Raw genomic sequence first — 17,897 nt, 5'->3', positions numbered from 1 at the left:
ATAAGTTCCTGAAAAGTGCGTGGCCATGGGAACCGCCCTGTCCTCGTCCTTTTCCAAGGACTAACTGCATCCTCAGACACACCCAAACCCACCTCTGGTGTCAGGGTATATAATAACAAGCCAGAGTAGGAATAAAGGAGAGCCTTCTTGAGGAGCCTTCGGGTCTATGTGTTGTCAATCCCTGACATCCTCCGCTCGTTCTCAGACACAGGCTGCGCAGCAGACACGGCACTTGTTTCTAATTTAAATAAAATAAAAATGGAAAACAGGAATATCTTTGGTGGTGGGAATTTAACTACTTTCATTATCAATCAAAAGTGTTAAATTAGATGCAGGAATGTCATGTTTAGGTTTGAGTACATATAGCATTTGCCAGTGAAGACAAAAGAGGCATTTTCACTGCTCAAAACAACTTGAGAGACAATGTAATCATTTGTATAACTGCAAAGCTGTGAAATAGTGTAATTTCATATTGGAATATGGAAACAGAAGGGAATTCTTTTTGGAGACATTTGTGAGGTATCAGTTTCCATCTGTGTCATGGGTTTAAGAAGTATATTACTTACCCAGTGTGAGAAATATTTTCACCTGTGGCTACCCCTCAGATTCCACTCACTCTTTCAAATAAAGGTGTCAGTTTTGTTTTAATTAATGATCAGGCTCGATTTAAAATGCCTGTGCAAAGTATAAAGCAGGGTGCTTCTGGAATAACAGATTCTCTGAAGCCAGGAAAGGAAAAACTAAGGGTTGATCACTCTTTGTGGAACAATTCACCAACTGAAGACATTTTGAAGCTGCATTCCAGACTCTGAGTGTTGTAGCATGGAATGAAGATGTTTTTGCCTTACACAGAGAATAGTATCAGGAAGGTAAAACTTTAAGATAAACTTTTTGGAAGGATCCATAAGGAAGGTCATTGACAGATGGCTTGCTCTCAGGTAAATGTATGCACAAGGATGTGAAAACTTGATAGTCCACAAAGAAATGTTTAATTTGCAAAGCACAAAATTCACTGAAGCTGCTCATTGTTGGAAATCTGTTTTCATGTTTTATTATATTTTCAATAGATATTCTTTATTATTACTCTCATTTGTAAGCTATATCTTGCATTTCACTCTTCAATAGCTATTATTTTTAATTATGACTTATCTACATCTATGCATGTCCTGAAGGATTTACAAAATTACTGATATTAGAGATGAATATTAATTCTCAATTTATACTGAGGATAACTGCAGATGAGTAACGTCATACATTTTCTGAGAATTTTAGATGTTGGTTACTTTGTTATCTGTTAAAAAGTCACAAAAAACTCCTTTTTAACATATACTATTTGCAAATCATGATTGATTACTGATAACAAAGCAAGTTCTTTACTTAAATTGTCTTTCCTTTGAGGCAAATAAGGTTTCAGACCATTATGACAATCGGAAAAATTTTATTTCAGAGTCGGTTGACATTTAAGGATGTGGCCATCAATTTCTCCAAGGAGGAATGGGAATGTCTAGATACTTCTGAGAGGGATTTGTACACAGATGTCATGTTGGAGAATTATAGCCACCTGGTTTTTGTAGGTGAGAATAAATTGTTTTCTGATTGCTGTTTACCCCAGGAATGGTAAATAGCTTATATTATAATTATGAAATGTTTACTATGAATGAATGCCAGTTCCCAATTATTCCTAGTTTTTGGTAAATATAATATTTTTTGCATTTTTAATATATTAATTTACGTGGTCTTTTAATTTAGCCTAACACTTAATTCTCTCCCACATGGTAATTTTTGCAGTCATTCAGTAGCAATAATGTGTGAATACAGTTTGAATCCAATAGTTTTATGTTTGTAAATGTGTAATGTAAGGGAACTTGAAGGTGTAAAAAATTAAAATATATTTCTTATAAGTTTACAACACCTGTCAAGTATGTATGAAGTCTTCACTCATGAGTCCTACTTTATATTCCTTTATGTTCACCGAATACAAGCCTGTTTTGCAAACTACCTCTTTTTCGTATTAAGTATAGAAATTATCATACATATTTTCTAATTCGTAGGCCTTTCTGACTCAAAACCAGAGCTAGTCACCTGTCTTGAACTAAACAATGAACCCTGGATGGTGAATATAGAAGAAGCAGAAGGCCTGGAAGCAGGTAAGCTGAAAGGAAACAGTGGTTCATGTGGGAATACAATGCAATGAATGAACAACTACAGTGGGATTAGCTCTGCTCCTTACTAGAAGTGAAGTCCAAGTATTTCTCTTAGTATTTTGTACTAGGATCTAGCATACACAGGATTTTACATGGTTTTTATTTGCATCATCAGAATAGTGATTAGATACATTTAAGCATTCCAATTGCAATTTGGCAATGTGTGGATGGCTTAATTTTGTGTTACAAAATATGTCTTAATTGTTCTTATACATGTCAGCAATAAATAGATTACTTTTTCTCATTTTCTATAAATGTTTGAATGATTTTATAATACATGGATCAATTTATATTTCTTTCTTTTACCTACTTGTATATCATAGATTTCTTACATTTATCCAATGTTATAATTTCCTCACATAATTTTATTCTATTAAAACATGATCAGAAAATATATACATAATTGTATAAGTTTTATGAATGCCAAGAACTTTTGAACACAAGGCTTTGAGTATGATTGGTATATCCTGGGATTAAGCAAATAAGAAACACATTTCACTACTGCTGGAAGTTAGAGACCACACATATGTTCTTGTCAAAGAGATATGACATGGAGTCTATTTTCAATGAACAAGGTGAGGTGCTGTTTGCCTTGAGCATATGTGGGTTTTGGCCTTGCTGTCACAGACTTGGCAATTGTATGTTCATTGTTCCTATACTGTTTGTAAACTTCTCCTTCACTAGAGTCATTTATTGTTTCTTTCCTGCACCCTGATTGGTGGGTTAAGAAAAAGAATCCCAGACAGGTCTTAGTTCTCCAAACTCTCAATATTAAGCTGCTTTAGTGAAGGATGAGGGAGGCACCATTCTATGTGTTCAGAAATATACTATTAGATTAATGCCACATTCCTTAAGTGGAATAATAATGTTTTTTATCTATGCCCATACAAGTTTGGTCTCAGTTTCTTGGCTCTAAATCAGGGTCAGATATGGTTCCATCAGTGGAGTTGGCATTAAGACAATTAAATGCTTATTACTTATTTCCAAAACATCAGTGCCACTCTTGAACATATTTTATAGTCCAGTCAAATATGTGGTCACATGGTACATAACTTGGAAAATTGATAAATATGCTCACCTTGTATAGCATATATAGTAATTTTAAGCACTATGAAAGTATTTCATTTGGGTTGATGTATTCAGTTGGATACAAATTTGATATCTCCCCATTAGGTATTTTAGCATATTAATTGGGTTCTTGATGGCAAATAATTACAAGATCAATAACCTCAATATCTGGAGTGTAACAGTAGAAAATAATGTAAGCCATTAATTGTAGAAGAGATTTTATTTGCTGACACATGTTTTCAATTTTGGTATTGTGTACACTGTAGAGGCAGATGTTTCTCCATCTGGTCTTCATCCTTCTAGATTGTTTTCTCTCCACCATCAATGTCACTATAATCACTTACAGAGTTGTCACTCAGAGGCTTAATATATATTTATTATTTTATAGCCAAGGGGTTAAGCTTTTTCTTTGCTAAGCTTCTTATGATATAACCCATCTATATTAATCTGGATCTGTGGCTTACATATTTAATGCCCAGGAGTCCTGGCTCCCTGGCAGCAAATGTCATCTCATGTCTCTGTCTTCCTTTACCGTGCCTCTTAGTTTGGAATTCCCACCTAGATATTGTTGGTTCATCCATCTTCAGCCTATAAGCATAGATTATTTGGCGACTTTCCAGTGAAGCAGGGGATGTGAAGATCTATATTGTCTTATACTGGCAACGTTATTTAGTTGCCTTCATTTATATCCTGTAGAATGTTTGGCTGTATTCTATGTGAAGTAGAAATACTGACGTACCATATCATCCCATGCCTGCCTGCTTAGCACCCACTTTTCTGTGGGTCCTGCAAGTCCATGTTACACACAAAATAGTCACCCCATCTAGGCAAGAGCAGTTTCTATTCCAAATGACTATCTCTGCCATATTGAAACTAAAAACCAGAGCCCGGTTCTATCTGACATAGATGGTGCAGCCAGGAGCAGATGTGTCTCATTGTCATGGAAATTCTAAAGGTAATAAACCCTTTTAAATGTTACATTTAATTGGATTTTGAATGGTTTTGAAGAATAAGGATATTTTCTACATGCAGACAAGTCAATGAGAGCCTGAATTGTGTTTTCATGGAATTGAAAGAAAAGATTTCAAGTGTACAGAATGTTTCAATTCTTTTGCCCATAGGTTTTCTTGTGAGGTTCATCAGACAATGCAAACTGGAGAAAGAAAAGCCTTTCATGTGTGAAGCATGTGGCAAGTCTTTTACTCAGGTTTCAACACTTCAATTTCATCAGAGGATCCATACTGGAGAGGAAACTTACAAATGCTCAGATTTCAGCAAGTCCTTTAGAGCGAGATCAACACTTCAAGTTCATCAAAGAATACACACTGGAGAGAAACCTTATAAATGTGAAGACTGTGGAAAGTCCTTTAAACAGAGATCAGCACTTAAAGTTCATCAAAGAATCCACACTGGAGAGAAACCTTACAAATGTAACACATGTGGCAAGTCCTTTAGGAATTCCTCCAACCTTCAAGTTCACCAAAAAATACATACTGGAGACAAACCTTACAAGTGCTCAGATTGTAGCAAGTCCTTTATACAGAGATCAGCACTTCAAGTTCATCAAAGAATCCACACTGGAGAGAAACCTTTCAAATGTAACACATGTGGCAAGTCCTTTAGTACTACCTACAGCCTTCGAGTTCATCAAAGAATACATACTGGAGACAAACCTTACAATTGCTCAGATTGTAGCAAGTCCTTTAAACAGAGATCAGCATTTCGAGTTCATCAAAGAATGCATACTGGAGACAAACCTTACAAATGCTCAGATTGTAGCAAGTCCTTTATACAGAGATCAGCACTTCAAGTTCATCAAAGAATCCACACTGGAGAGAAACCTTTCAAATGTAACACATGTGGCAAGTCCTTTAGTAATACCTACAGCCTTCGAGTTCATCAAAGAATACATACTGGAGACAAACCTTACAATTGCTCAGATTGTAGCAAGTCCTTTAAACAGAGATCAGCATTTCGAGTTCATCAAAGAGTACATACTGGAGAGAAACCTTATAAATGTGAAGACTGTGGAAAGTTCTTTAAACATAGATCAACACTTAAAGCTCATCAAAGAATTCACACTGGAGAGAAACCTTAAAATTGTAGAGTATGTGGCAAGTACTTTACAAAAAGCTCAACACTTAAATTTCATCAAAGAATACATAGACGTTGTAAATTCTTCAAACAGAACTACAAACTTTAATTTGACCAAAGAATACACACTGGACAGGAAACTTCCTATTGCATAGCTCAGAAAGTCGTGTATCACAGGCTCAAATCTTCACATTCATCAAAGAATATATATGGGAGAGAAACCTTACAGTTTTAAAGGACTGGGAAAAGTTAGAGAACACCTGGAAATACATGTAATAGACCAACTCAGTAGGGAATTACTGTCCTAATACTCATTCAAAAATAAGGTGATTTATAATGTGTGTATACAAAGGAAACTGTCAGCATATGTTGAAACATTATTCACAATTAGATGAGGAGCATTACTAAGCCTAGTGACCATTGTCATTTTAAAAGCATTCTACTAAGGAATAAAATGGTTATTTATAAAAATAGTGTTGGAAAATCATCTATGTATACAGCGATATTTCTGTCAGTACTATACTGAAATCATGCACTAAAATTATGTAGGATGAATTTAATAATAGTTGAAGGCACAAATAATTTAAAATGTGAATACTTATGCCTGGGTAATTTTACAGATAACCATGCTATTCAACATCACTGCATAATTTTCTGTACACTTTATGGGACAGTATATTGAACTTTTATTTATAATAGCATTTGTATAACTATCATTGTGTTGCTACTGTTTGGAATTTTACAGAATGTAATATAGATTGTTTTTAACTTGTTTTTTATTCTTATATTCTCAATTATCAATAAATATAACTAGTTTTTAATTACCCATGACTTGGAATAATGAACACACAGTTTATACTAGTGTAGAGTAATAAATGGCAGGAACTGCAAAATGAAAAATTGCCTGACAGCATGACCTGAAAATACAGAACAAATGGCTTTAGGTAAACTATAAGGGATTGAATCATGAGAAGTAGATGTGGGGTTAATCTGATGATGTGATGGCATGTGTGGATGTGTAAGTGAAATTCAACTGTTTACATGGACAGAGTTAGGTCCAAGACCAGACACTAAGATACAGCAAAAATGCAAACTAACTGAAAACTATCTTCCCCTCATTCATTGGGGCTATGAACATTACAAATCCTCCTGTGTCTTTTGATGATGTTGATAGTTTATGCAAAAGCTGTCCAGCATATTTTGTTATCATAATATATTTAGGCCTCATCAGTTGAAGTATATAGAATCTGAAAGTACTAAAATGATCCAAGAGCTGGGCGTTGGTGGTGCATGCCTTTAATCCCAGCACTTGGGAGGCAGAGGCAGGCAGATCTCTGTGAGTTCAAGACCAGCCTGGTCTACAAGAGCTAGTTGCAGGACAGCCTCCAAAGCCACAGAGAAACCCTGCCTCGGAAAAAAATAAAATAAAATGATCCAAGAATTCCTACCAGCTTTAGATAATAATCCTGCCACTCAAATATCAGTCAATATGTAATACATTCTTGAATCTATTTGGATGAAGGTACTACATATGCAGGGGTATGGTTGTTAACTTCTGACACATGAGCCTAGCATTTGACTCCCTTTTATATCTATGTATATTTTCTACATTCTCAAACAACTCAGCTTACATCTGTCAATGGAGACATACTGGACAGGAAATCCATGGCCCAATAATCCAAGTTTACAGAAATAATTTATTAGAGTTTTTGAAATCAATTGTAATCACAATTTCTCATTAAGGAAGAAACTGCTTGATTTTTAAGTACTACTGAGTCTGAGAGTAGTATTTCCCTAATAAAATTTTCTACAGAGAATTGAAGAACAATCATTTGCAATTATGATTATTGTTAGATTATGAGCTAGCAAATACCTAAGTAGTCAACAGAGAAGCAAATAATAAGCACTGATTTTAAAAACTGGAAAAATGACTCAACTAACACAGAAACTATTGTTCATTCCATGTCTGATCTCATATTTTGTGTGTGTATATGTCAATTTTTTATCTCTTTGAAAACTTGGCCCAAATTTAATTGCAGCTTTCACCACACAGCCACATCTTTTTCCTGACATAAGTCTCTCTTACATACATGTCTTTCTTCTATAGAGGTACATTTGTTACATCTCTCTACTCACTTAGGTACATCACTTCACATTCCTCTTGCCCTTCTCCTTACATCTTCCACACTTCACTATCCTCTCAAACATCTATTACATACTCTGCTACATCTCCTGTATACCACTACTCAAAAATTTCTCAGGTCTCTGTGCATATATATGTTAATTTCTCAGTAATCAATAAGACAAATTCATTAAAAAATCACAATTATTTCCATGCTTGGAATATCACAGTGACCAGACAATGAGCAACCTTTCATTAAGCTGTAAGTAATTAGTTCTCCCATACTGAGTGGATATTGAAATTCAGGACCTGATTACTGATTGTTTGCTCTCTCTCATCACCCTTCGGCAATTAAGTTTTAATAACTCTGATAGAATAGAAAATGTAAACAGACTGTATACCACCTTTAATCCCTGTGCTGCTGGAGGCTTGTTCTCATGACAGCAGTATTTTGCTATATGGATGCTCAATTATTTGGAGCACATAGCTGCCAATCTCTCCATTCCTCTTTACATATCTGTCTCATCATATTTTAATCAATATATTTAAAATATCTCCCCCAAAATTTAATTTTTGTTTGCTCTATTGAGACATTTTTATCTGTATGTCAGGGTACCTGGAAAGCATGGTCATTTGTATTCCTCAGCTTTTTAAATTGTTCTTCACTTTGATTATTGTTTAGAATGTAACATTCCTCCCTCTCTGCAAGTGGGTTCTAGGATTTCAGGTAAGCATTTAGCTGGGAGTATCTAACTCTCTTTCATCAGCCACAGGATGAAGGCTCTAGGATGTCATATAAGGTAGTTATCAATCTCATTATAGGGGAATTACATTGTTCTTAACAGTGGCTCTTATTTGGAATGTATATACTATGCACTGAGTAAGTTTGGGAGATTTTGTATTTACTATATGAGAATTTATTATGAAGTCTGACTTATCATATCCCTTAAAATGCCTATTTTGGGAAGTCTGATGCCAGTCTTGGATATAGCAAGAACAAGTCTTTTTTGTAAAAAAAAATTATACTATTTTTACAGGTACATGTGTGTCCATTTTTCAAACTACTAGTCCTTTCCAATGAAATGACTCTTAGAGTCCCCATTTCTTGCTCTTTTAAAATCTGTGATTACCTTAGGTTAAATGAACAGCATTGATACATAGTCACCAGACAAAAGCATTGTCAGACCTTTCCAAAAAATCAGTAGTTATTCTGGAACATGTCATTTTATTGCAAATTTTACAATTTTATTTGTCATATTTCATTAAAATACTTGTGGGGCATTGCTTATGTTTGATTGACTAACTGGGGATGGTGTTGATTCTTTGCAAAAATCATGTTTCCTCATGGAAGTACATGGACCATGCATTAATACTTATCTTTGACTTTGTTATGATATGCCCTTAACATTAATATATATTTTTGAGGTAGTACTTGCTTTCTATTTCTTCCTGGTATAGTGCACAGTCATCTTGAGTGTAGGATTATTTTGAAGGGTGGGGAGGTAAGCTGACAAGCTTGCAGGCTAACATTGGTAGCCACAAATCAAATATTCATGACCTTGTAATATGGGAGTTTGGTTTCCTGTAAATTCCTGTCCTCCAGGCATTCAGGGTCCAAAAGATTATTATGATAGCAGGAATATGATAGACAGAAACTTTGTATATTGATTTTGAGTGACTGTGTGTATAGTGCCTCTTGGGCTTGACAAGTTTCTCAATACTAGGAAACACTGAGGAATGACACCTGCAATCTTCATGGAAAGAATGCATTCTTATGGGAAGAGATAGAGAATAGAAACTGCTGTCTACTATCAGTGTGCTGGATTCTAATGAACTCTGCAACATCAAACCAAATAAGTCAGTCAGCTTTCCTATAGAAGAAGTAGAGAGGGAGACAGAGAGAAATAAGTACAGAGAGCATTCATAAAGCATGAGATGGGGTATGATCAAAATGCATTGTGTACATGTATGAAATTGGCAAGACAAGTGACAAGACAAAATATCCAGATATTCTGAAACCAAGAAGCCCTTTCACTAACAGAATCTCATTTCTAAAATTTATGATTTCAGATCCTTATCTTTTCTCTTTACTGATGCTTGAACCCAGGGAATCATGCATGCTTAGCAAGTGACCCCACACTGAGTTAAACAGTCAACAAAAGGAACCCACAGATATAGTTTCACTTTTACAAACCAGATGACATTTGCTAGTAATAAACACACAAACAGAAAATGGTGGCCCAAATTTGATTCAGAAGATATGCTCTTCTTTTGCCAGCACTGGTCTGTTGCCACCAGACTGTTCAGAAAACTTTGTGAAATGCTACGAAAGGTATTTTTGTACATGTTTAATCACAGATGTTCCTAATGAGACTAAAAAGCAAGAGAATGTGTTAATAGTGAGTTAGAAATCTGAAGGAATTACTCCAACATGGCAAGCAGATGAGATGGGAATGTTGGGAGAAAACACAGCAGAAAGGAGGAAGCCACTGTGCCAGGAAAGGAGGTTGTTCAGGGCAATCTTAGCCCAGGACAGCAGGGACAGAAAGGACCTCAGAGGCAAGCAAGTTACTAACTGCCCAGGTACAGCATTAAAACACACCTAAGCCAGTTAGGCCTTTGTCAACTGTTTCAGAGCCTGTGAGAATCTTTGGATGTTTGCACAGTGCAGATGATATTCATGCACTGGATAATACTCCAGTGCATCATCATGTTTTCTGGAGACAATACATGCAAGTCAGCAGGAAGAAACAGAATGCACTGAAGTAAGTCGGCACTACTGAGCAAGAAATCCATACCTAAGGAAGAATTATGATTCATGGCAAAAAACAAATTGAAGACTTTGAAGCATGTGTGAATGACACATCGCTGGGATGAGAATAGATATTCCATGCACAGAAAAACAAATAAATCAGCATGAAAGAAAAGCATGGGAAAGAATCTGAGCCCGGGCCTGTTGGTAAATGCCTTTAGTCTCAGCACATGGTAGGTAGAGGTAGGTGAATTTGTTAAGTTCAGGACATCCTGTTCTACCCAGCAAGTTCTTGGATATCTAGTTGTACATAGAGTAAACGAGTCTCAAATTGAGGAAATGAAAGAGAGAAATCTATTCTAATGATTCCTAAAATAAATATAAAACAAGGCAAACAACCAAAATACTACAGAGGACTGGTTGGCATGCAAATAAATATTCACGTGTAAAGAGCAGATGTACATGCCAGAATTCACAGTTGAGTAATATTTCCAAATGGCCAGAACTTCCATGACCAACTCTGGAATCTCATTATTTGGGTGGTGAGCAAGTAGGATAGCTAGCAAACCTAGGCTAAATATAACCACATATAAAAAAAGAAGGAGAATTAATAGGGAGAGAAAGGGAAGAAAGAGAGAGGGAGGAAGAAAATGGGGAGAGGGGAAAGAGAAATTATGGTGGAAGACAGACAGGGAGGAAGGAAGGGATGAACAAAAGATTTAAAGAAAGAAAGAAATGAAGAAGGAAGGAAGGGAGAGATAAAAGAAAGGAAAGATGGGAGGAAGGAAGAGTGGGGGGAGAGAGGGAGGGAAGAAATAATGGGGAAGAGAGGGAGGAGCAATTGCTCAGCAGTAAATTGCTTGCTGCACGCAAGTGCTGATTTCCGTTGTTGGAATCCTCATGGTCGACAAAGAGAACATACTCACACACTTGTTCTATGAATTCCACACATGTGATGCTGGGATATGCTTAGGTAAACCACAGGAAAGAACCCAAGGATATGCTATAGTTTGAACTGTGCATGTGTACTGGGTATTATATAGAATAACACTGTCAACGTTTGTGCTCAAGGTGCAAAAACACATTTTCTGTTCATGGACTGATATCTAGAAGCTTTGTAATATGAAATAAATACCTATTTCATATATGGAGGAACTACTATACTGTTTTCAAAAGCAGCTACCTACTCTATTCTGAGGGTTGTGTATAAAGCCAATTTGTATATTTTCTGGTATATTATCTGACTTTTTAACTGTACCTGTTAAAAACTCAGGATGCTGGTAACTTTAACTTGGATTTTTCATTCTAATAGTGTTATTAATTTTACATCTTTTCATGTTCTGGTTTATGAATTGCGTCTTTAAGGAAATTGTTCTTCAAACTAGGCCAAAAGCTGTGTGACATATCTTTATGTAGGTTCTTTGCACGTCTTAAATGCAATGTGTTTCTCAGGTAGGTTCTTTGCAAACACATTCTTCTATACTGCCACCTATTTTGAATTGTGTTTTTAATTTAAATGTGTTTTTAAATATCCCATGGTATAGTTTTCTAATATTTATGGCTGTTTATGAAGAAAGAAGAATTTGTATTGATTCCTTAAATATTTAGTAAATTAAACAGAAATGTCACCAGATTTCCATTTTTTTCTTATTGCAAATTCAATCAATTTTCTGAGTATAATTTAGTCTGCTCTTCTTTTGACTGTTGTGAGTATACACCATAACCAAAATCTACATGGGAAAGGTAGGGCTTATTCTAAGTTCTGGAGATATGAAACTTATGGGTGCTGCTAGCTGACATACTCCTCATGACTTATCAGCCCCATTTCTTGTAGAATTCAGGAGACATGGGCTTTAACAACATATCGTGGGGTAGGCCCTCCAATATGAATCATCAATCAAGAAAATACCTTACACACTTGTCAATGTACTAGAGCTGTTTTCTCAACTAAAACTTTGCTTCCTAGATAATTCTACCTTGTGTCAAGTTGACAGAGAACTATTAAGTACAATAATCTTTTCAGAATTTCTGGGTAGTTTTGGGAGAGATGCATACATGCACATGAATGAGAATTCTCCTGTGTGTGTGTGTGTGTGTGAATGCTGATGTGTGTTCACTGAAGGTGTTACATTTACTGAGGGAAATATATCCTGACTTAGCTAGGTACTAGTTTATGGCCTCCATTTTGGGGGTGTATCCTAAGGTTTCAGGCGGAGGAAAAATGTATCCACATTTGTTGGGAAGTCATGCAATACCTAAATTTTTGAGGGGAAACGATCCTGTATAAGTACATCTTGAAGAGAAAATTTTCCTGACTTTTCAGGAAGTCAGGCTATGTCAATAGTGTTGAAGGGAAATGTATCAGGCATTGGTACAGCTGTGAGGAGAATGATATCCTGGCTTGTCTAGAAGTCAGGCTATATCAGAAGCTGTGCTCTGGAGAGGGATGGCCTGCCCTCAGGATGTGGGAATCCTGCTCCAATCTCAGGGAGAGAGAGTCATTACAGCTGAGCTCTGCTCGATTCCCAAGGGACTTTCCCAGTAGAGATATCTGTTTCGACTCAGCACCAGGGAAAGTCTTTTATTCTTCTGCTTGACTCTGCTAAGGGGAAGTCAATTAAGAAATGGTGTAAACTGCTGCAGCCATATGATGTTATTTCTGTTCTATACCCATAAGGAAGTTTCCAAGCAAATGTTTTCAGTTACTTTTGCTCTTTAGCAAATTATTCCTAAAATCTGATGAGTTTGTGTAATTCAAAGAATACAAATCCAAGCTATAAAGGCCACCTACTAATATTAACCCCCTCCAAAATTGCTTTAACTGAGATTCAAAGAGTAGGAAATGTTATTTCTCCTTTGTGTTGTCCCTGGGAAAGCACTGTTGCTGTGATATTTCATGATGAATTCCTGGGACAACTTCTGAGAATGCCAATTCTTCTGGACTAATTGAACACTGTGATCTTCATAATCATGCAGATATTCAGGTGGGATCCAAGATTTTTGGTTTTTGGGTGGTTTTTTTTTGGTTTTTACGAGACATGGTTTCTCTGTATTGTTTTTGAGGATGTCGGTCCAGCCCAGCCTCGAACTCACAGAGATCTGCCTGCCTCTGCCTCCTGAGTGATGGGATTAAAGGCCTGCGCCACCACTGCCCAGCTGTGATCCAAGATTTTGACTGACAGTCCTCGGTGATTCTTATACCATTAGGTAGGCACATGTAAAATTAGATACCATGAGTTCCCTATTCCTACCATAAATAAGAGATATTTGCTCAATACAGGTGGTAGAACAGGCTTCTCAACACTTACACCTTACAAATGTGCTGGCTTTCTTCTACCTTCATGTTTCTCAACAGGTGCATCAGTGGTATTTTTTATTGTTCTCTGCTTCAAATTTTCTTTTTTATTAATTTATTGTTTTACATTCCAAAACAAGTTTATCTTCCATCCTCTCCCCTGTTTTTGTTTTGTTAAGTGGTACTATATATTGCCTGTGTCTTTGTGAGTGTAGTTTTCTTCCTTGGATCTAGGTTTTCCTTCTAGCACTTTCTGTAGAGCTGGATTCATGGATATGTATTGTTTAAATCTGGCTTTGTCCTGGAATACTTTGTTTTCTCCATCTATGGTAATTGAAAGCTTTGCTGTATATAGTAGTCTGGGCTGGTATCCTTGTTCCCTTAGCCTTTGTAGGACATCTATCCAGGAACTTTTGGGTTTCATCATTTCCATTGAGAAGTCAGGTGTAATTCGGATAGGTCTGACTTTATATGTTACTTGGCCTTTTTCCTTAGCTGCTCTTAATATTTTCCCTTTATTCTGTAGGGTTCATGTTTTGATTATTATATGGTGAGGTGACGTCTTTTTCTTGCCCAGACTACTTGGCGTTCTGTAAGATTCTTGTATTTTCATAGGCATATCCTTCTTTAGGTTAGGGAAGTTTTCTTCTATGATTTTGTTGAATATGTTTTCTGTACCTTTGAGTTTTATTTCTTCGCCTTCTTCTATACCTATTATTCTCCGGTTTGGGTTCTTCACAGTGTCCCATATTTACTGGATTTTTTGTGTTAGGGATTTGTTGGTTTTGAGAATTTCTTTGGTTTAAGACTCTATATCCTCTAATGAGTCTTCAACACCTGAGATTCTCTCTTCTATCTCTTGTATTCTATTGGTGATATTTGCATCTGTAGTTCCTGATCGTTTACCCAGCTTTTCTATTTCCAGCATCCCATCATTCTGTGTTTTCTTTATCGTTTCTATTTCAGCTTTCAATCGTTCAACTGTTTGAGTTGTTTATTGGTTATTTTTTCTTGGTGCTCATTAGATTCTTTGAGAGACTTTTTTATTTCTTGAATTTTCCCCCCATTTAATGGATTTTTTGTTTGTTTTTTCTTCTATTTCTTTAAGGCATGTCCTTGTTTCTTCTTTGAGGGTCTCTATCATCTTCATTAAATAATTTTTAAGGTCTGTCTCCTCTGCTTCATCTATGTACTGCTTTTCAGGTCTTGCTAGTGTTGGTTCCCTGGATTCTGGTGGAGTCATGTTGGTCTTTCTATTGATGAGTGAGCTCTTATTCTGTCTTCTTCCCATTTCTTCTTCCAGTGGGTGCTGTTGGGGTCTTTCCATCTCCACTGGTCTCCTTCCTTCCTGAAGCTGGAGCTGAGGATGCTGACACTGAACCTTACGCTGAAGCTGGGGTTGCCAGAGTTTGGGGCCTGGAAGGGCTGAAGCTGTGCTCGCTGGAGTTTGGAGCCTGGAATGGCTGATGTCTTTCCTGTGTGGGTGGGTCTTCTTGATGCCAGGAGCGGCCCTGGAAGATCAAGGGGATGGGTGTTGGACAGGGGATGGGGAGTGTCCCTGATGGAGACCCAATCTCGCCTGAAGCTAGGCTCACTGGAGTTTGGGGCCTGGAAGGGCTGAAGCTGGGCTCCCTGGAGTTTGGGGCCTGGAAGGGCTGATGTCTTTCCTGTGTGCGTGGGACTTCTTGATGCCAGGAGTGGCCCCAGGAAGCTCGAGGGGAAGGGTGTTGGTCAGGGGATGGGGAATGTCCTCCCCCCAGACTCAATTTCACCTGAAGCTGGCCTCCTTGAAGTTTGGAGCCTGGAAGGGATGATGTCTTTCCTGAGTGGGCAGTTCTTCTGGATGCTAGGAGTAACCCCGGAAGATGGAGGGGATGGTTGTTGGGCAGGGGATGGGGAGTGTTCTTCTGGAGACCCAAGCTCATATGAAGCTGGGCTTGCTGGAGTTTGGGGTCTGTACAGTAGGGTGAATTTTCATATTGACTTGTTACAAAAGTCATTCAGCACCCTAATAGAAGGATTGCATTATCCTGGTTTTACCCACAGTCATCCCCAGTGAGAACTTAATTTACATTAAGAAGCATCAAGGACTGGAACAAAATTAGGAACACTTCTGTATGTTTCAGTCACGCATTAGTTATGAATTATTGTTGTGCTTTTTGTTCTACCAATTATTTTTCCCCTCAGATTTGCACTACCAGTTATCTCTCTTGTAATTGTCTTACTCTAATATTGAGCAAAATCTGATACCATGAATTCTCTCACTGTTTATTGCTATTTCTAATAGACCATAGTGCCTGGCACACAGCTGGTTTGGATACTACCACTTACCTAATTTTTATCTACACTAGTCTAAATATCCCATTGGACAATACTAAAGTTTCACATTATTCTGATTATTTTTTATTATCTCACATTCATCATCTGAATTTTAAATCATCATGACTTTCATTATAATAGTGAAATCATATAATAATAAATCAATCCAGGTGTATAATGTACCTTTGGGGTTCCATGAAACCCAGAGCTACATAATGACACCCTGACTTGTAAACAACAGCAACACCAAATTATTAGCCAATACATGCAGAACTTTAAGTCATTAGATTTAGTAAACTAATTTTCTTCTCATGATATTATTCGTTAGCCACATATTAGTATTTCATACTGCATTTTGTATTGTGTAATAGGCTTAGTCTTTCTTTGTAAACTTTATCTCTGAAATAATAACAATGCACATTTCCCATGGAATCACATATACCTATTGTATCTTGAACTTTTAAGTTAAATTTTCAGATGGGGCAATTTTTTTATTATGTCAGCGACACTTGGAAGAATATTTATTTACAATCTTTAAAGCCTTATTTGCATTTTGCTTTTTCTGTTGGAGTGAAAATTCATGTGAAGGAGAAAACTTAAATTTATAAAGATGTGTTTATTCTTCTATTCTCATTTTCTCTATGTGAGTGTTTTGCCTTAAGTATATATTTTCAATATGGAATTTCAGTGCATACAGTGGCCATAAGAAGTTGTCATTATCCACTGTATCTGTAGATGCTGGAAATTGTAAGCAAACATGTGCGTGTTGGTGAATAATCTCAGGTTCTCTACAACAGCATAAAATTTCTATGCCACTGAGCCATCTCTATAATCTACTCATATGAAAGCTTACAGCAAAAAATAATATAGTTACTTACCAACAGAATTAAAATGTCATTTTGGGAACACAATCTGTGTGTAAGAAATAAATGTGTTTGACAAAATCTTTCATGGCTTTCAGATCACAGACTGAGAAGTTGTTATTTGTGCCACACAATCCATGTTCATATTCATTCAGTTTTCTCTTTGCCTCCAAACAGTGTTTTCATTTAAAGAGTTTTAAGGTCAGATCACAATTCCCACATTCCACAGTTATAAAAATCAAGGAAGGTGCCAAAATAACAGGATAGCAGTGATTCATAAGTTGTCATTGCTATCTGCCATATAAGTGTTTAACTCATATAATGTTATTTGCCATTATTCATCAAATTCTTAAGATATTAACTTAGTGAACATGTGACAGTGTGAAAAGAGGGGAAGAGGGGTTAAGTAGATGTGACCGATAACCTTGTGTGCAATATACTATGACTGTGAAGACAAATGTTCATTATCAAAATGGAGAGAATGACCTTATACGTCTGTGCAAAGGAGTGATATCATACAGTGGTGGACATTGTTCAGTGTATCCAACTTACTTTCTTTAATTTCACTTCTTCACTAAACACAATGCAGACAGACAGTGAAATACTCAAATCTCAAAGATGTTATACAGATATTTGGTAACTCTTTCCATTACATAAGTCTTCAAGTTCAATGCATTTCTTAGCATGGAACATCGTGTCAATAATTATAATTTTCTTTATCTTCACAGAATCAGCAGGGTAGGCTCACTAGCATCAGTCTCCTAGCAATGTGCCTGTTGTCTCAGAATGTGTCTATGCAAGTTATGTGGACCTTTTAAAAGCATCCAAGTGATATTTGTTTTCATATGTCCACTGTTGGACAGTTTACACAAAATGCTGACAAATTTCTTATGTATAGGTCTATTTCATAAAGCAGCAAGAGGAAAAATAAACGACATGATTGTTTATTGTTTCTGAAAACTATTAAAATGAATTCACCTATCAGTCAGTATCAATCTTCACAAATATCAGAAGGTATTTTTTGGGAAAGAGGCTGTAAAATATGATTTCATGATTGTCATATGTAGATATCAGCTGTGATTGAGCTAACAAGCTCAAATCACACTCACTTTAGTTTATGTTTTATATTTTTCTATTTTAAGACTTAAATTGCCCAAGTTAAACATTACTTGGAACCCAA

The 17,897-nt window shown here is 36.5% G+C and overlaps 1 protein-coding gene across 2 annotated transcripts; it reads left to right on the top strand.

The window, feature by feature from the left end:
* The first annotated feature begins 682 nt into the window (after positions 1-682).
* Positions 683-7,194, top strand: LOC121135401 (zinc finger protein 239-like). 2 transcript variants are annotated; one of them, XM_040734137.1, is made up of 5 exons: positions 683-869; positions 1,448-1,574; positions 2,052-2,147; positions 4,394-4,915; positions 5,000-7,194. In XM_040734137.1, exons 1-5 carry the CDS (start codon positions 828-830, stop codon positions 5,368-5,370), a joined length of 1,158 nt encoding a protein of 385 aa, XP_040590071.1. In that variant the 5' UTR covers positions 683-827; the 3' UTR covers positions 5,371-7,194. The 2 variants fall into 2 exon arrangements, with proteins under 2 accessions (XP_040590071.1, XP_040590070.1); XM_040734136.1 differs by having other exon boundaries at positions 4,394-7,194.
* Positions 7,195-17,897: the final 10,703 nt, after the last annotated feature.

Source organism: Mesocricetus auratus, unplaced genomic scaffold (genome assembly GCF_017639785.1).
Source record: "Mesocricetus auratus isolate SY011 unplaced genomic scaffold, BCM_Maur_2.0 Super-Scaffold_100037, whole genome shotgun sequence".
In the NCBI taxonomy this organism is placed as follows: domain Eukaryota; kingdom Metazoa; phylum Chordata; class Mammalia; order Rodentia; family Cricetidae; genus Mesocricetus; species Mesocricetus auratus.
This window is presented reverse-complemented; position numbering and strand designations above follow the sequence as displayed.

Bases quoted from the DNA above. Each gene is read 5' to 3' on its own strand.
- LOC121135401 (XM_040734136.1), top strand. From the start codon at position 828: ATGAAGATGTTTTTGCCTTACACAGAGAATAGTATCAGGAAG. The intron at 1,575-2,051 runs GTGAGAATAAAT...TCTAATTCGTAG, and splicing joins TAGCCACCTGGTTTTTGTAG to GCCTTTCTGACTCAAAACCA. The intron at 2,148-4,393 runs GTAAGCTGAAAG...TTTTGCCCATAG, and splicing joins AGCAGAAGGCCTGGAAGCAG to GTTTTCTTGTGAGGTTCATC.